The sequence below is a fragment of the Cebidichthys violaceus genome, unplaced genomic scaffold (genome assembly GCF_023349555.1).
Source record: "Cebidichthys violaceus isolate CVI_PGR_0920_01 unplaced genomic scaffold, fCebVio1.0.p SCAF_20, whole genome shotgun sequence".
Taxonomy (NCBI): domain Eukaryota; kingdom Metazoa; phylum Chordata; class Actinopteri; order Perciformes; family Stichaeidae; genus Cebidichthys; species Cebidichthys violaceus.
Genome location: NW_027176373.1, coordinates 7,270,922 through 7,291,217, shown reverse-complemented (window position 1 = coordinate 7,291,217; position 20,296 = coordinate 7,270,922). Strand labels below are relative to the sequence as shown.

General features: G+C 42.0%; 1 protein-coding gene across 1 annotated transcript in view; it reads right to left on the bottom strand.

The window, feature by feature from the left end:
* Positions 1–19,474, bottom strand: part of dchs1b (dachsous cadherin-related 1b) — an 80,448-nt gene extending 60,974 nt beyond the window's left edge. Inside the window, exons 1-4 of the mRNA XM_068715960.1 lie at positions 18,908–19,474; positions 5,636–6,481; positions 5,318–5,515; positions 4,337–5,110 (exon numbers count right to left, since the gene is read on the bottom strand). Coding sequence (XP_068572061.1) covers positions 4,337–5,110; positions 5,318–5,515; positions 5,636–6,463 — 1,800 coding nt within the window. The 5' untranslated portion in view covers positions 6,464–6,481; positions 18,908–19,474. The remainder of the gene's footprint in view (positions 1–4,336; positions 5,111–5,317; positions 5,516–5,635; positions 6,482–18,907) is intronic.
* Between the last annotated feature and the right edge of the window lie 822 nt (positions 19,475–20,296).

Here is a 20,296-nt window from a genome sequence, read left to right as displayed (position 1 = left end):
GAGACTTTAGCCACGGGGTTCCAGACTTCGGACTTCATCCCAAAATTGCTGATTGCTTTGACAGGCAGACGTGCTGTGTTTGTTCAAGTGGTTTAGCGGGAAGTTCAGGAGGACTAACTCCACCTGTCAAAAGAAACCTCTCCTTTCCGATATGTTTTTGCTCTATTTCAGTCGCCTTCACACTACACTCACACTCAAATGTTCTTGTGTGACTCTCTGTTCTTGTTTTATCTGACTACCCACAAGGTCTGCTCAGTAGGTGAAATAATATGTCTGTCTGTCAAAAAAATGTAGTCTAGAGCAAGATTTGGCCACATTTGACTGGTGAGAAGGAAATCGCCACCATAAGGTTAAAATGTCTCCTTGACAAGCTGTTTGGTGAATGGCAGAGCATCACAAATACCCAGATTTCGGAAGAAATTTGCAGTGGGCAGCTGTGATTTAATGGTAAGATTGTAATTACTGTAATTTAGTGAGAACATCTATGCACCATTTCTATTTTGGATATTCCTGCACCACTTAGTCTCAGGTCTGAACGTCACTTTATTTGCAAGCTATATCATAATCAGGGGCATATTCATGTTCCTTTAGGGATAATCCCTCTGAATTGTATTTTACCTCTAGTGCTAGCAATAATGTACGAACAGTAAAGTCTTCAGTATGTTTCTTATTCTGTCCTGCATTTTATACTGTGGGGCGTAAAGACATTTGCAGCCTCCAAGGGCCTCCAGCACGGCTTCCAGGTTTTATTCATCATTCACCTTATTTCACCACCTTATTTCTTTTTGATTGTGAAAATTATTCATTTTTATAGCATGGTGTCAAAATGTCATCTACCAACAGTACCATTACACTGTTGTACGGCAATGCCAGCAAGCTATTCTCTACAGGTTTGTACATCTCCCAGCTGAGCACATCTGTGCCTCTGTTGAGATGATTAAGTGTTGTTTAACAGGCTTGACCAGGAAACCACATGGTGAAACTCACAGGGGAGATGCATCACCTGCTGAAAGTGAGTTACTGGCTTTAAAAGTGTACAAGTACACAAACACAGATATGACATATAGGAATGCTTATATGTAGATATACACACACATGTAAACTGTGTCTTTCTGTTTTGCTGTCTCGTTCTCATCTATCTCAATTATTTAATTCTTCCTTTGTTAGGGTCCCTTTATTTCATTTGTACTATTGATCCATTTGAGCTGAGTTTTCTTTGTTCTTTAATCAATGTGTCTTCTAGCTTGCATCTCATCTGTTGATATTCATTCATTCATTACACTATATTTATCCCGTTGAGGGGGAAATTTTTCTCTGCATTTGACCCAACCCTGTACCAGGGAGCAGTGGGCTGCCCATGACAGGCGCCTGGGGAGCCGCTAGGGGGACAGTGTCTTGCTCAAGGACACTTCGACTCAGCTCACGTCCCAGCCAAAGATCGAACTGCCGACCCTCCGGTTCCCAGACATCCCTCTTAGCCTAGTGAGCTAGTCGCCCCCTAAAGATCCCCCCTATATCTGTTGGTACTTTGAGGCTTGACAAGAGCGTGCATGTCACTGTTTGTGAGGTCAACAGTGGCTACCCAATGGTCGGGTCATGCTAGATGTAAGCATGTCATTGGATTTGACAGACACTCTGCAAGGCCCACACAGAAGGGAAATACTATTTGCCTCTAAAAAAAACACAGATTATACAAGAAAAAGAGAAAGAAAAAACCTGATCAACTCAGGGGCATTCAAATAGGCCCCACACAGATCAGATGATTCCAGCAATATTTGCATGCGAATAAGAGTTTTTAAACAATGAAAATGCTCCGCTCTAAAATATGCTTGTCACTTTTCATCATCAGCAACAATTCACGCTGTTCTCATGACCCTTACCTTCTCAGGATATGAACCTGAATCAGATGGATGTACAAACACACACACACACACACACACACACACACACACACACACACACACAGAGGCACCATAACCTCTCCTGCCTGGGAAATACTTTAAGGAAGCGAAGGAAGAGGAAAGCCGGGAAACCAAGAAATAAATAACTCCTTTGTGTCGCGGCTACATAAACAGTGCAGCACATTACAGATTACTTTAGTAGTTCAACTGATAAGAAACGTTCTACACACTATTGCTGCTTGTGTGTGTGTATTTGTGAGTGGAGACTGAGAGAAATCAAAAGAGACATCAAGAGAAAGATACCAAAAAAGAGCAACTGAGCAAATACATAGCAAAAACAGAAACCGAGAGAATGTGAGAAAAGAAAAAAAGAGTTTAGGGAAGACTAGTTTTGGCAGAAAAGACAAAAGAAAACTACCTCTTACCTTGTGTGTGTATGTGTCCCTTTTCATGAAACATTTCTTCTGATAACATATTTCCTTGTTTAGATATTAAACATTTGCTGATTTTCCCCTATTTTTATACAAATTCAAACCGAGCCAGTCAGTCCAGTATAATAATTCCTAAAGTTAAACAGTGATGTGATTGTTATCTATTGTAAATATTGGTTCAATTCTGAGAATATTCTGCCTTCGCCTCAACTCTGTTGGGAACGTGACGAAACCTCACAACTTAATTGCCGGTGCCAAATAACATCACACAACAATATAAACAGGGTTTACTGGACCAGCTGACCCAATTCTTCACGTTGTCACTTTCTAGACAGAGTAAAATACCAAATTCTCCACAATCTCAACAGCTGGTTGGCCGGCAAAAGGAGAAAATACAGAACAAATCTGGAACGACATCCATTAGGGTATGATGTCAGGTATCATTTGCTTGAGTGTGTCCTGTCTGAGTGGCCACATATTTCATTGGCCCAGAAAAAAAAGTTTACTCCAACTTCCATTATCTTGCAAATCACAGCCCCTGTGGGCGGACTCTCGCCTGGATCTTGGCTCGGTTTGAGCAAACCTTGAGCAACGTGCCGGAATGAGCAATTCAAGCCTTATTCACGCACTTTGGCATCAAAACCACCCGTGGTGTCTGGCGTGGGATTACGCCTGCACCTACTGCCAGAATATCTGCAGGCTAGGATTAAAGAAACGACTAACGGTTGAACTATTGCAGCAACTGGAATCGAGGTCCAGGGGATTCACTCAGTCGGATGAGAGATACAATAATTCAACAGAGCAGCCTAATTAGGAACAAATTACAGGGTTCAATAATTCAGCAACAGACAGGCTGTATCTGAAATTGTAAAGACAAATCGGAAATTAATCACATATATTCGTATTGCTTTTTTCTTTTCTATATCCTTCCACAGGTAATTCCATCTCTCTTTTTCCTTTTTAATTAATCTGCATCTCATATCCCTGCTCTTCATTACGTTCCCTTATTTCCCTCATCTACTGTCTTCCCAGAAGGCCCATATGCAAGTTTCCACAGAATACCAACTAGTTACCCTTTCCAAATACATGGTACATGTATTCAACTACCGGTATTTTTCTAATTCCAGTTCGTATCTGTAGGGGTCCAAAACCTATTATTAAAGCCACTGCATGTTTTTGTTTTAGTAGCAGGCACTAAAAATGCTGAGAAGCAGAAATGCTCAAATGTCATCCGCTTCACGGCAGAGAGGTAAAACCAACCTGTAAAAACAGTCTAAACAGTGCCTGATGCCAAGTTAAGACCTTGCTGGAAGACAAACAGCCAGTCATCCTTTCTTTCATTTCTCAGGAGAGGTCCTCCTTATACATAAGACCTGCTGGAATCAAGATAAAAGCAAGACAGCCGAGCTGCCGCGCGATACCGAGGGCTCACCCTATGCTGATGGCTTGGTTACCATGGCAACCACATGAGGTGAGAGAGAGGACATACCGGCACAGAGTAAATCTCCTCACAGTAGATTCAGGAATGCAGGTGAAGTCTGCCTCCTTGCCCTACTCTCTTTGTTTCTTTTTTCTCCTATAAATCGTTTCACCCACTCTCATAGCTCAGTTTTTATGAATCACATCACAACGCTTCCAAGTGCAAACTTTTCTGAAATAAAACTTTGAGACTGCTTTTCCCTTCAGATATGACGGATTTCCAGACTCATTTGTATTAATGTATAAATCAGGCTTTTGCCGGGGGAGTAATCAGAGAGAGCTTACGGGGAAAGTGAAAAGAGAGAGTGAATAAAGAGATGAGAGGACAAGGGAGGCAGTGAATACTTGGTTTTGGCTGTACAAGTACAACAACAGTGTTGTGGCCAACATGGTGCAAGACACTATGAGAATTAAAAGCGGCAGGTCTCCTACAAAATAAAGATGAGCAGAGTGATAGAGAGCTGGATTAAAAGATTGAGAGGGAAAGAAGGCTGCAAAGAAAACCTCTTTAGGGTGTTCTCTTACCTCTAAGAAGCAGGTCCCAGCTGGGGTGTTCTCCTTAATGGAGGCATTGTAGAAGTTGTTAGAGAACACAGGTGTGTTATCGTTAACATCCTGCAGAACAATGTCCACTTTTGCTGTGGAAGACAGTGGCGGGCGGCCGCTATCTGTTGCAACAACGGTCACACTAGGCGCTGGCTCTGATTCGAAATCCAGAGCCGTCGCTGTGGTAATGATCCCAGTGACCGTGTCAATAGAAAACCAATCAGAGTGAGAGTTTTTGCCCTTGAGGAGGCTATATCGTACGTCCCCATTGGGGCCCTGGTCTTTGTCCCTGGCAGTCACTTGGAGAACAAAGGAGCCAGGATAGACAACCTCAGGAATAGTCTGTCTGTAGGCCTGTTGGTCGAACAGAGGGGGGTTGTCATTGACATCAGTCACTTGAATGGTGAACGATGACTCCGCCCTGAGGGGAGGTGTGCCGGAGTCTGTGGCCATAACTCTCAGATCATAAGAATCCCGTTCCTCTCGGTCCAAGACCTGGTCAACATATATCAGGTAGATGATGCTGTCCTTGGTTGTGAGAGCAAACTTCCCATCACCCCCCTCAAGGGACACATTCACGTTGGCGTACTCTCCATAGTCTGGGTCTGTGACAGATATCCGAGCAACGTACTGGCCTGGTTGGGCCCCTTCGGAGATCCTCGGAGAGCCGTCCTCACTGAGGAAGATGATGGTCATGGTGGGTTGGTTGTCATTGAAGTCACGGACATGAATGGTCACAAACGCATTGGTCACCTGAAAAAAATGTCATTATTCATGTTACTTTTATTTTTCAAAAAAAGGAAATTTGTCAATGTTGGACTGAGCAATCAATTTAAGAAAAAACCTGCTAACAATGATCCTTCAGGAAGACATATTGTATAAAACAATATATTACCTGTCATCATTAACGGCACAGTATGCTTAAAGCCCTGTTATGAATAATAATAATAATGCAATTACCTCAGGGTGGCTGGCGTTATCCCTGGCCTGGACCACCAGTTCATGAACCCTCTTCAGTTCATAATCCAGGGGCCTATTCAAAGTGATGACCCCAGACTTGATATCCATGACAAAGGAGCGATCAGGGTCACTCTGACGCCGGTTGATTTCATAAAGAACCAGACCATTATCCCCCTCGTCCTCATCTGTTGCAAACACCTGAAAAGATAAGAATGTCTTTGAAATGAAAATGCCCCTGGACCACGTGGATTTTCAGACAAAATAACTGTTATTGAAGTATTGACTCATTATCCGAACAATGACAAGACTTGAGCTAACCTGTAAGATGCTGCTGCCTTGTGGGAGGCTTTCAGAGATAATAGCGTGGTATCTGGTCTGATTGAAGACCGGCGCGTGATCGTTGATGTCCGTCACAGTCACTTCCAGGGTCATGGATCCCATCCTTCTGGGTGATCCCCCATCAAAGGCCTCCAGAACCAGGGTGTACAATGAGCGTTTCTCCCTGTCCAGAAGTCCATTGACCACCAGGTCTAGATACAGCACCTTGTTAGAAGCTCTCTTGGTCTCCAGTCTGAACGCCTGGCCTACGTTACCCTCTCGAATGGCGTAGCCTTGAGTGGTCAGCTGGTCCTTGTCTGCATCTGTCGCGGGCTCCAGGGAAAACCTTGTCCCAACTGCGGTGTGCTCAGGGATTTTAAGAACAGCTTTCTTTTTGGGGAACATAGGTGCATGGTCGTTGATGTCATTGACGCTGATTGACACCTCAACAGTGACTCCTGTCATTGTCACAGCGATGAAGCTATAGTGATCCCTTTGCTCACGGTCCAGACGGCGCGCAGTGGTAATGATGCCTGTGGTTTCATCGATGTTGAGATCGTTGCTAACACCTGTGCTCTCGTGGTCCGAGATGAAGTAAAGACCCCCAGTTTCACCAGGCGGTAACCCAGCGCTGATGTCACCTACGATGGTCCCAGCTGGCTGTTCCTCATCCAGCTGGAGCTCCAGTGCTCCAAGGACAGTTGTAGACTGAACAAAAACAAGGAGGATGCATAAATAAAAGAGTGGCTTTCGTCGCCAGAGACTTGAACACACACAGGGTCCGCTGACCCAAGCCCTCCGTCTTGACCCTTTACTTGTTATCGGCATGGTTGGGTTCTGCTACACCTGGGGGAAAGAAAAAAAGAGAAAGAGAAAAATATCAGCCAGAGAAAAGATGTATTTCTTCAAGTAACGATATATTTTATGATGTGTGGGATTGAGCAATTGAACAGCTTTTTTTTTTATTCTCTATTTGAAAATATCTTAAAAATTCACTTAGCATAAAACTAAAACATTTTTTTCCACAGTGTATCTTAAATCCTTACATGACAGTGTGCTAACACTTTTACAATCCTCAACCTATATTAAAGACACTGATGAATGTGAGCTTTGGAAAGAACTCTTCAGCTGGATCATGAAGATTTGAAAGAGCATGAAAATGGAAGTCTAAATCTGTCCAGGATCCACATTGGCTTGAACCACATTGAGAACAGAATCATAAACTATATTTATCTGAAGGATAACAAGTTTTATTCACTGGGTGAGAACATTTTAAAGTGTCCAGAGCAGTCACGCACTGAAATCCCAAGGGAAAACACATTAAAGACACTGAAATGCGCACCAAGATCCTTTGTAAGATTTTCTTTTATGATAGAAAATGCTTACACACACACGCACACACTTTCCCATACGTGGAATGTATGGGAAAGTAAGTCTATGGCTGCTTCAGCAGGGCCTTTATGGAGAAAAGCAGCTATTTAAGTCTGTAAGCTTAGCTTCTATGTTCCACAAACTCTAAATCATGCACAAATCCATAAAAGATAATATCCTCCTCATGCTAATGCTATATCAGTCTTATCAGTCATAGCTGGATCTAATCATGAACAGATACACATATTGTAACTGTCTACAAAGGCATGCATCAGTTCGGGGTCAAACACTTTTTTCCAAAAAGTCTTTATGTTCCTAGTGTGCCAGAAGAGTGGATTTGCCTCTTCAGTTAGCACATTGACTGAAAGAAAGGCAATCACAACAGCTTAAAGGCTATCTAAAACTCAACTGACACTGCCTGAGTTATCCTAGAGCTATCCCACCATCTGGTACTTACAGAAACTTAAAACAAACACTAATAATTATTTGCAAATGCTATTTGACCCAGGTTTGACACATACTTTTGCAAACTGATGTAAAATTCTGGAATTACAAATCTAACCTGCATGGCCACTCTTATCCCTCACAAGATAGATGCTAATTTTACCCCTTGATGAGGTCCACAAATATTTAGATTATGTTCAAAATGAGACCAATTGTTTATGCATGTTTCTCTCGTATTTACAAGGGAAGATTTATTGAGCGTATACTTCTTGAAAACATCCTGCAATGAGGAGGGCCATCTAGCCCTAACATAACTCATTCATCAAACCCAAGAGACCAGGGGGATGCTGCTTTAACAATCTTTTACATTGAACACCTAAACTCTCTGGAATGTGAATGAGTCCTGCCTCTATTAGCTAATGGTTGGTACAAATCATGATCACTATAAATGTGTGGTGCAGGTAAAAAGGTCCAGTAGCAGACAGGATGCTAGTTGTCAATGGAGGTTGTTGGCCTTTGCTGGCCAGCCATATTCACCTAGACAATCACTCCCCCAGTGCATGTATAGTCTGGACAGTTAACTTTAGGAATGTCTTCCACCTCTAGAGAGAAAGCCAGCTTGCTGCCGGCTGCAGTATCTGCACATACGTTGAATTGAAGCATTCACACTCACAAATACAAAAAGACCATAGACTGATTGTAAGGTTGTCTGCTATTTCATATACAATCAATTTTTTTGTTAATTTTTTTATTAATTTGTTTTAATAGACAACAGTTCATCGGAATGAGGTTACACTCAAATCACAGATTACTCTGTAACTCATTTTAGATTTACAAGGCTCCTGTACTTTTGCATAATATATAGAGCAAATAAAAAACATTATTTAATATCTAATGAATCCTCCTGCAATCATCCATCCCACCGGTCTTTCTACCGACCCTGACCTCCTGCGGTAGTTTATGAGGCCTCCGAGGAAAAGAGATTAATAAAGTCTATAGCTCCAGTGGGACAGGGAGAGAGACACTGATACTGGTCCCTCTGGTGCGGTCACTGATCTCTACATCTGGTCCAGACGGCTGCTCTGGACAGTTGCTTCACTCCTACGCAAAGAGGCAAGCTGAGCTGAGCAAGCATACCCGACTTTCTTTTGTTGTGGTTGCTGTGTGTCCAAGTAGTTGGAGTGTTTCTGTTTATAGACTGTCTGCCTTGAATAAGGACGAAAATAGAAAAAAGTGGAGGTCGCACAGAGACAAATAGGGGTGTGATAATGAAAAGAAACCTTTCTGCTGCTGGGAGGGAAACTCAGAGTCAGAGCCTTTGGGGTCCCCGCCGTGATGAGATGAACCCACGATACCCTGAATTACCATAATGCAGCCATTGACACGCCACAAAAAAAAGAAGGAAAGAGAAGGAAAGACTCGATTTAGGACATAATAGAACAAGTAACATTCTGAGGGATGATTACAGTTTGCTTTGGCCTGGCTGCCTTATTGTCTTTAGGGGCCACTGAGCTGTGTAGGAGAAACTCATGAGTGAAAAACAAAAAGTCAGAAAGGGAGTATTCCAGAATGTGCGGTCTATATGTGAGTCTTTTTACATCCTCTCTCCCTCATTGCTTCAGTTGAGTGTCAATGAAAGGTTATATTGATGAACAAATCGCACGGCTGCAATCTGTCACTGTCAATGAGCAGTTGGTGCATGACATCATCTCCCTTTTGACGTGTGCTGTAATACACTTGTGTTTACAGTAAAAAACACAAGCTGATGAGGGATGGAGAGAGCAAGGGCTGAAATATTGCTCATGCTGAAAGGCTCCTGGCAGAACAGATGGCCAGTGCAAAAGACCACCTGATTCACTCCCTCTAGTGGCACTCTTTATAATGTTATGCTAATTATGATGAATTACATTTCTAATAGTTTAGATCTTAAATGCAAAAAAATAGGTCAAATACAACAAAGAATAAGCTTCAACCGTCCGTCTGGTTGCATGGGTCTTTATACGTCCGTCTTTGTACGCCTGCACAACACATGTGCATGCAAGCAGTGACATCATCTCTGTGCGACCACATTGACAGACAGTGCAGACCCGGAGGGCTCCATGCAGTCTCAGCCACATTTTATCTGGCATTGTGACCCCATAATCTGCCTCTGGTGTATGCAAGCCTCAAAGCCTCAAATACATGGGCCTCCACTCTTAAGTGCTGCTACCATATAATAGAAAACCATATTGTTTTCTATAGGATGTAACCATTTAAAGTACTACAGTATATGTTTGAGGATGTGTGCGAGTGTGTTCACACTGCAGTATCTCAGTTGTGTGGAACAGTTTTTCCCTATGCAGTGCCAATTCTAAACAGGCCTCACTATCTCCCTATCCCTCCCATGTCCATCCCTCCTCCTTTCCTCCGTCCGTCTCCTCTAATGGATTTAGCAGATCGAGTAGGGCACGCCATAGCTACCCGTGGGCCAAGCTAAACAGGACCAAAAGTCACGAAGTTCCAAGTAAAGAACGGCCACTCAATACCGCCTCTATCTCAGCCATGTTTCTTGTGCTTTGATGGAACAGCTCAGGATTGCAATAGTTCCTCAGCGGTTGAGAGGTCTGGCATTGGCTGTTGATAGTTGGCAGCCACTCATTGAGCCCTGAAACTGCTTCTGTGCCACCCACAACAAACATTGGTAAGGTCCTGTGATTGACAGTAAAGCCAGACAGGGGAAAGAATAAAGGAAGAAGCTGTCAAAGTGAAATATACAAGTTGAGATTAGAAATACAGTATGACTGCCGTAAAAACAGACACTATATACAACCTTGCCTTTTAAAGTCTGATTTATGGAGGAATTTTCTCTTTTTGTTTTGCAATCCATGTCATGCATGTGCTCTATATGGTGTTAAGATACTAGATTGCTGTAGTTCTGGTGCCATTTAAAAGCATACAAAAGCACTTCTCAACAAGTGTACAATTACAGGGTGGCTAGAGCAACACCAACACTTTAAATGACTGAGAATGAAAGATTGGACCTGGTTGTGGTGAAACAGGCTGCAGCGGTAAAACGCTTTGTGGAAAGAGGGAGGGAGGGTTGAGAGTCTGGTGTGGGGGTAGAGGATGGAGGAATGCTTTGCTTCTCAGTATTCATGTCGTTTGGGTTGTGTGTGTGTTTAGGGGGACGACAACTCTGACCCCCGTCTCCCCTTTGAGTCGCCTTTCCCTGGATTTCTTGATATAGACGTCCCATTACCAAACCCAGCTGTCACCAGCTCAGCTGTCTCAGCACTGTGAGCATTAATGTGTGTGTGTGTGTGTGTATTTAAGTCCCTTTCTATGCACATATACCTATGCTTCCTCAGTTCCACTTTGACTTTTTCCTCCATTCCAGACTACACTAAAGGTGGATATCAGTTTCAATTTATTTCTATAGCTGACTATCAAAACAGAATCTTAAGTATATCTTAGCACCAGCCTCTCAGACAGCCAGACGTCCACTGTCTGGACAGTTACACACACACACTGAAATATACATGCATGTGCTGCATCACAGCACAATTAATATTAATTCTACTATGTGGCGAGAGAGTTCATGACTGTATCATTCAAGTGGCTTACCTCACCCAAGGGAAGCCTGCAGCCATAAAAGCTCTCACAACCTGTGAAACACAGCCTACGTATCTGGTTTGTGAGTACGTTTGAATTAATCATGATGAAGTGAGGACCAGTTCCTTGGTTACTCTGAGCTGCAGCTTAATCGGTTAATCTGAAACAAATACTGTCAAATACATTCTGTAACAGGGAACGTGACAGAGAAGTCGGTAGAACTGATCAGAGGTTCAGATTTCATCCAGTTGATGTACTGTATCATCACAAGTCTTTTGATACATTGTTTTTTCAAGTCTGATCAAGTTTTCTTTTAATGTGTTTCCTAATTTCTCTTATGTAAGTCAGTAGTGATTTGAAAGCCAAGTACTCAGGAACCAAGCTGTAACATTGTTCCCAGTTTACCTCAGCTCTGTGAAAACCTTTGTTTTTAATTCTATCCATGAAATGTTGCTCTGGAGTTTTATTTTATTACTTATTTCCTACATAAATGTCCATGTCAGTGACATCAGTGGGGCTGCAGAGAGGGGGGGGGGGGGGGGGGGGGGGGGGCACGTCATCGCAGAGAGTAGTCAGTTCACAGAGAGCAAAAGCAATCCTCTGTGCCAGGAGCCTACTGAGACTGAGAGTTTGAGGCTCAAGTCCACACTTTGTTTCCATATTGCAGTGTTTTAAGAGATTGTAATCTTATTCTATGATTAGGAAGTGAATGTTGCTTGCATGTGATTATTATTTTTGTTCCAATCCAAAGGTATTGGAGAGTGGTTTGGCTCCATGCTCTCGTTTGGATGTGAAACGATGCCATGAAAATGTGGTTAAAAAACAGACTTGGTTGAACAATATGTGTCCTCATGTTGGGGTCAGTGATATTTAATATATTATTCAATAAAATAATTATTGGTATGTTGCATCCTAATCTTACCTAGCATCAAAACTATCAACAGGTATTGAGCCATATTTGACTAATTTATTCTGTAGTGTAGCACTATTACAAGTCATGTCTGGTTGATGTTATCAAATCAGTCTCAATTCACTGTGCTGCTGCGTCAAAATCTTAAAATAGGCATGTTACACTTATATCTTTGCATCTCTCCACTAACATACGTACTTACTTAACTCCATAGGGATAATAGCTGGTGAAAAATAAGACTCTGCAGCAGCAGCATGACAGTTCAGAGCTGGTGTGATGACTCAGATTTGTTTATTTACCCACACAGAAGATGTCAAGCTGGAATACAGTCACACACACTTACAAACTGCACTAGCTCCCCTGTGACAAAACGTCCTAGATTTTACTGGCCGACAGGCAAGAAGGAGAAAGAGAACGACACAGTCAGAGATGGAAGGAACTGAGGAAGAAGTGGAACTAGAGATACTGAGGAAAAGTTTGATTCTGAATGAGGTTTCCTTAAAAAAAAAAAAAAAACATTGCGACAGTGACAGAGACAGAAAGAAGAAGAAGAAGAAGTTAACCATAGTTTGAGTGAGTGCTGAATCACACACACATGCATGCAGCCTCACACGCACCCACATAAATAATGTACCCTCTGGACCGTCAATGAAGCCAAGGAGCAAGTGAAAACACAGCCGGAGGTGATTCACTTACCCCTCAACCTTCAAGGCCACACTGCCAAGTGAATGTGCAGTGAGTTTTGCTTCTCTGATGAATGTGTGTGTCTGGGTGTGTTTATGACTAATCATTTTAAAAGAAAAATGGAGAAAGTGGGTGGATATTCAAAGAGTAGTTAATATTACAAAAACAAAGAGTGGGCCTACATGGTCAGCAGGATAAAAAAACAACAAAAAAATGATGTGCATGGTGGGATATTCCTGAAGGTGAAGGAGCAGCTGCCATCTACCAGCAAACATCGCTGCTCCCCATCAGAGTATGTTTGATATCCCAACAGGGCAAGTTTTTGAGTCGAACCAAGTCCATGACTCTGTCAAACATCATTACCTCATTGGTAAAACTGAGATAAGTACCCTGACAGTGGCTGAAACAAACTATTTCTCTACTCATTTGAGTTCTAGCATACACACAGTTTGGGTTATTTATTTGCTAGTTATTTAGGTGATTTGTTATTGGTAAGTATAAGTAGAGTATTATCAGACAGTGTGCATGTGTGAGTATGTTAAGTGTAGTCTGTGTATGCATGGCAATCATAACATTCAGATATTAATATGATGTGAATGCAATACAAATAAACACTAACCACTCTGGAGTTGATTTAAATTGTGTTTGCAATATTTGCCAAATCATTTGTTTGAATTATGGGCATGATTGTTTAGTGCTGGTACCCACACACACTTCACTTACTTTAATCCCCTGTAGGGTCATCCTAACCCTAAATGCCTAACCCCAACCTTTACCCTACTTAACCCATTCATATATATATATATAATGAACGAACAGAGGAAAAGTTAAAAGTCAAAACACTCTGATAGACAAAACAGGATCCGAAGCAGGGAAACCGAAGACCCCTCTTGTAACTTAAACACACGCTCACACACACGGGCAAGCACACACTTTAATCTTTTTCCACATTCCACCCGATGAAATAATCAGCGACATGGCCTAAGGCAGAAAGTTATATGAGGTTATGTTATTGTATCAGAAAACACAAACATTAATCAAAGTGATAAAAAGTGTTGTTGAAGAGTTTGCCAGCTAACAGAGCAAAACATTTGTAGGGTGAAAGTAGGCCGGTATCTTCCTAAAAGAAATGCTACAGACTTAATTTCACTGGGAGGTACTAGGAATTTGGTTCTTCTTTGGTTGACATATCTAAAAAACTATCAAAATCCATAATCAGAATATGTGACGGCGACTTAGCTTATTAGCTAATAAATTCTCCATCAACTTTCGGGTTAGTGGCGCGCCAACAGCTGTTCTCCAAGAGAATGCCTTTGTATCATGTTACGCCATTATATTTCTTGTGGTAAGCCTGGGAATTAAGTCTGTCTGTCTTTGTTTTCATTTGCTCTACAGAGTTAAACAGACATCAATACTCATCAGTTAATAATGATGCAATGAAATCATGTGATTGATGGGTTTGAGGCTACAAATGAAAAATGTACTTAAGGACTGATCTCTTTTGCTCCGAATCAATGGCAAACAACACAGAATAACATTTGTGATCTTCCTAAAGGCCACTGCTTTTCAAAAACGTATTTCTTCTCGAGCCAACTTTTTCTTTTGTCTCCTTTTGTCTCACACACATCCAGTCTCTGAATCCCTTAACTTGCAAAACACGTTGCACTACCTGAGCTGCGGTGCCCTACATGCAGTGCTCAGCTCGGTGCAAATGTTTGATGTACCAGAAGCTCAGATCATCTCACTTACATCATTAAAAACACATGAGACTCTCCACAGACAGGCTCTCTCTTCCTCTCTCAGTTCTAGCCTCAGAGCTTAGACACTTCTCATCCATCATGCACCCAGATGGGCAGCAGTTACCACATTTCATTCATCTTCGCTCAGAGCAATTCCCACATTCATCTCTTCATGTGACTAATGAAATTAATACATCACTTCATTCAGAAACATGTGTGTGCATATACTGCACACACATGCCTGCATTAGTCGTTCCCTCAACAGGGCAAGAATCAATAAAGAGATCCGAGAAGGAATGTCTCTGCTGGCATAGAACACACTAGGATACAGTGCTGCAACAGCTAGTCAATTTATCAATTAGTGGATGGACATCAAATTAATCAACAACAATTAAATCATTTATCAATGCTGATTTTTATATTTTAAAGAGTAAACAGTTCATCTATAAGTAAAAATCATAATAATTGAGAGATTGACTGATGATGAAATCGTCATTAGTTGCAGCCAAAATGAGATTTCTCCATCAACGACACAGGTCTATCCAACGACCACACACTTGCTCACGTGCAAACATTCATGCACAGAAGCAAACTCACTTCTTCCATCCATCTACTGCAACTACGAGGAACCCAGAATTCAAACGATCTAGCCACACTTTGGCAGTCGGGAGCCGGTGTCACTGTTCCAACCTACGGCAGAGAAGCGCAGGATGGGGAAACTCGAGACAACACCAAGCTTAAGAGGACTTCCATCTGCAGCTTCCTCCAGGAACATAACAACCCATTTCCAGCAGTCATTATCCCCGATCTGAATCTAAAGGCCTGGTCTTGCTACGCTGGGCTGTTTGGATCAACGTCTGTTTGTCAAATTTGAAGATTATAATGTAGCAAGTGGAGAGGTTTGAAACTTTGTATTTTGGAAGAACAGCAGAACTAGTCCAAAAAGCAGTCTTCTCATAGCCTTCCAGACAGCACCTACTTCTCTGAACTGTGAAGATTTTTTTTTTTTATTCAGTCAGTGTCTGCCGTCCTTCCCATTCAGCTGACCAGATACTCATGGTTACTTCAAAACTGGGCCTCAGAACAAACAAAAATGGAATTGCACCATCTGAAAACTCCAGCTAGTCAATCATTCTGTGTCTGACGGGAGAGTCCAGTCATTTCCTTTGATTGGTTGAGGCAGTCATACAGTAATATCTTCTCCAGAGCAGCAGATAAATGGGTCTTCATACTGTAAGTAGGAAGGTAAGATCTCTATTTCCCCAGTGGGAAGACTACCGAAAGTACACTGTAAGAATTTCAAACATTATCTCCCAAAGTTGCAGCAGCAAAAATGAAACATTGAAGAAGCAAGGATGGTAACTGCTGGAGAACTAGGGGGCTAGCAAAAATGTAATTATAAAATTTCAGTCCGATGCTTTTATCTTTGTTCAATCTTTAATACTCATCGAAGAAATTCCACTAATGCATCGATAAGCTTAAAGGAAAGCTCATTAAAAGCAACCTGATACAGCCGTATTTTAATTCCAATGTCAATTTGGGAACCGCTTTCTCTGCATGTAAGCACACACACAGCTCAAATGTTACAATAGTGTAATTCAATTTCTCGATTGTAATCACAACAAGATGGCAGACTTGGCGATTGTAGCTGCCATGGCAACCAATAGGCCCTGAGGGTAAAGTTAATAAAATGTGGAGCAATCAGCAAAGGGGATTCCTTATCAATGGGAATCTTATTTTATGACTCTACTACTGAAGCTATTAATAACTGCCTGGCCCTGCTGTGGATGGCTGACGCAAACAGAAGTGGCTTTAGAGGAAACCGAAGATAAGTTCACATGCTGCCTAATAAACATAAATTACATGAAATCCCCTCAAAATGGAGTCTTTGGTTGATGTTATGTCTAAAAACGGTGGTCTGAGATGTAAATAAAGACACCAACACAGACCCTCTGAGTCACTTTCCAATATTTGTACTTTCCCAAGCGCAGAAAACAAAACCCAGGAAAAAACAGTTCTGGAATACAATTAGACAGATCTTTGTTTGAGCTGCAACATTTGGGTGGGAAGATGCTTTCTGGTTTTTCCCCTCACTCTCTTTCTGTGTTGGCAGCACTCCATGACTTGAGTTGATGAGCTGAAACAGATATTACACAAAACCCTTCACTCTCTACAGTTTTCTCTGCAATATGGTACGCAGGGTGACTTTGTCTTCTTAATTAACAATTCAGACACTCTGGGTTATAGGATATAATCATGCACATAATGAAACTTGACTCAAAAAGATGACATTCTCTTCTTATGTGGGTTCTTTGGGAGTACAAGCAGGATTTCAGTGTCAATGTGGGTGGCGAATGCGCAGTTTGATTACACTGTATATCTCCAGAGTTTAAAGTAAACTCTCAAGATTACTTGAGATTTGCAGAAGAATAAAACCTCAACTTGGACATTCCCTAAAGTAATCCCATTAGAGTAAACAAAAAGGAATTTAAAGACTGTGGGTGGTGGTATTATATTTCATCTTGAAAAAAAGGCAACTTTGATTAAAGTTTTAAACAGAGATTTATCAATATTGGCCCGTATGTCAGCATGATTCCGATGTAGCATTATCACATTACAAGTAGTAGAATAAGATGCAGAAACCAAGCCAAGTTAGATGTCACATTTCTGCCAACATGCACCCCCAATAATCCCATATACAATGAAGGGAATGGGGGTTGGAGGTCACCTCCCCCCAAAATTTTAATATAAAGTCTTTCAGCAGATGCTGTTGTCTTAGGAGAGCATGTATTTTGAACACAGCCCTGATGAGAATCCCCTGACCCTGGCAGAGTCAGTATCACGCTCATCCATCCAGCTGCATAGAACAACATGAAGTGCAAGGTAAACAGCTGACTGTTTACTTTGTTGATAAGCTTTACAAAAAGACTTGACACTTCGCTGAATGAATAGACCTCTCTGCCTTGACAGGTTTCGCTTGTTGTAGGCAGTGTTAGATAGACAGGAAGTAATGGGAGTAGCATAAATGATCACAGCTCTTCTTGTAAATGAATTGAAGATGAATGAAAACATATTTTACGGGGATGTTTAGGCCTCAAAGTGGACACATCAGCTGCGACCCCAAGGACATATTAAATGACCGTCTAGGCACAAACTTGTAATCCTTCCTTTTTATAATTTCATCCTCTAAAAATCTACCTTATGACTGCCAAAATAAAGATATAACTAAACTCTCTAGAAATGCTTAATTGTCACTATTGTAACTGCTCCTGTAGTAATTATAAGTTGTTTGCACAAACATAAGCTCTACCCGATGCAGCCGCACCAAAAGATATCCATATGGTTCCTGTTAGAAAATGTCTTGCTGCACGCCTCGTCGCTCTGCAAGAAACCAAACTGTTACTGGTTGTGTGCGGACCAGAGGCTGAGGCCAGTGTGCTGCAGAGCTGGAGCACATGAGACCATGTAAGTGGATAGTGTAATAATGCAAAGATCCGTATCCCTCCTTACAGCAGAAAACCAGGAGCTGTGGATGCCAGCAGACACCAGATATGACTGGAATAACTATTGTGGTTAGAAACTTAAATATGCCCCTGGGTTCCCATTTTTAGCTTTTGGCCATGTAAACATATATGGACAGAACTGGCTGCTATAAATACACTTGATGTTTAAAAAATATTTCAATTGTGTCAGAATGTATTTTCTGGATATTAAAACTACCTGACATCCTCTTGGACTTGTTATTTTAGTTTTTTTATAACATGTGATAGCCTACAGTCTTTATCGTATAGTGAGATAGTCCCTCTGCGTTTTTTTTGGTTCTGTTTTCATAATCATACATAAAAGTGGAAACCACACCATCATCAACAGAGCACGCTCGGCTGTAGCTAATGGTTTTGGGGCACAACAGTGGGATACTTCAAATTCTCTCCACTAGTGACGCCTCACAGTCTTCTTAAATCTCTTCACTGTCACATCAGTTGTTCTCCTCAGGAAACAGTCCAAAGTGTGCTGGCCCACTTTGTGCACATCATGGTGTTTCCCTTTAAGTGGTTCTGTACTCCCTCCAAAACAAAGGGTATTCGCTCTAAGCTAAAAAAAAAAACCTGAGTAGGAAACCACTGACTTACTATCATCAAATAGTTCCATAAGACATAAGAAGCTGGCCTACCAGACCAACCTCGCTTTCATGTTTAGCATATATTTTGAAAGGGGCTCCACTCTTTTCTCTTTTTCCAACCTGGCTGTTCAGCTGGTTTAGCTGTGGATGGGGATCAATAATCAATATGAGGCTGCTGCATCACCATGATCCATTGATCTTGTATAATAGCCTACTATTGTAGCCCCTTTAGCATGGTCTCCCCATATCTCAGCACAGCCGGGACCAGCTACCAGCTCAACCATGCAAGGTGCAGATGCAGGGTGCACCCCTCTATACGGAAGACCAGAAGAGCTAATTTCTCCAACTGCATCCCTTACTGATCAGATGTAATAGTGAACAGAGAGGATAAGAATAAAGGAGCTGTCACTTACATTCATCTGACTCACTCCGCAGCTCTGGATGTACGCTCTGGATATCCCCTCAAAAACTGATTAGTATGCAAACGGTCTCCAATTCCCCCTCAACGACAGACAATCCTCCGGGACAAAATCTTCAATGGAGCCGTGCTGGCCAGCTGGACCGGGCTTTTTTCTTCTTCTTTTTTTTTCTTTTTACATAATATCCACAAAAATGACAGTTGAGCTAATTCCACAAATTTGCTAATCTGGTAGACCGGTAGGTTGGTTTACTCCTCCAGTGGAGGATCTTTTTTTCCGTCTCCGTCCCCGTGTCAGGTGAGCGCGTTTCGATCAGCTGCAAAGCTCTACGGTTTCTTTGCCGTCTGCAGAAGAAAGGAGCCGTATGTGGCCCCGCAATGCTCTTCTCTCTCGTTGATCTTAAATGTTTCTCTCCTCGTTTTCTCTCTCTCAGCATCCAGTCACTCAGACACGGCGCGTGTATGTGTGTGCGTGTGTGTGTGTGTGTGTGTGTGCGCGCTAAAGCGGAGCCGCTTCATGGACCGTGCACCTCACCGACTGAAAGCCAACTCCTCCGCCACAAGGCCCAGCCCCCCTACTCTCCTCCTCCTCCTCCCATTACCGACTGGGGTTGCTAATTTATTCGGGTACTCTACACAAAAGGGAGGAGAGGGAGGCTGTGGAATACAGTGGAGAAAGGAGATTGGAGAGCAGCCTTTGGTGCCCCCCAGCTCCGTTCAGTGGAAGTAGTCTTTGAAACAAAAGAGCGCAGCGCACCATGCCTGATCAAAAGAGGAGTTTAGCTCAGCATGGCACATTATGAATGGAAATGAGTCATTAACAGCATTATTTCTATTTCCTTCTTCGTGGGGACTTAATAATATGATATGATTTAAAGGGATACTACACACGTGTTAAAACCTCCCCAAAAAGTCCCTATGAACAATCAAGTATTCTCAATGGTTCTCAAAACAGATCGTGTAGGCTGCCAGCAGCTAGTTTGCAGCTAACAGCGCGAGCAGTGCAAACGACGGCAATAGTGCTGACAGAGCTAACAGTGTTTACTTGGAGGGTATCCGGAGGGTTGGTGCTATGCTTCCAAGATGCCGCTGTGGGCCAGGACAGCAAACCACAGCCACTGCAAATATTTTATAACTACTGAAGAATCATAAGAAAAGAGCCTAATTATAGGCTGCATTTTGGATGGGAGGCTTATACTACTTTTATTATTTTATTTTATACTATACTATACTATACTTTTGTACTATCCGTATGTAAATATTCATATTTCAAGTTAAAGTAGCTATTAAAAGCAAATCACATGGTATAATGTTTCATGAAATCTGTATGAACATGGCCATAAGATGAATTACACTGTTCATTCAAGAGTTTATCACCAGCACA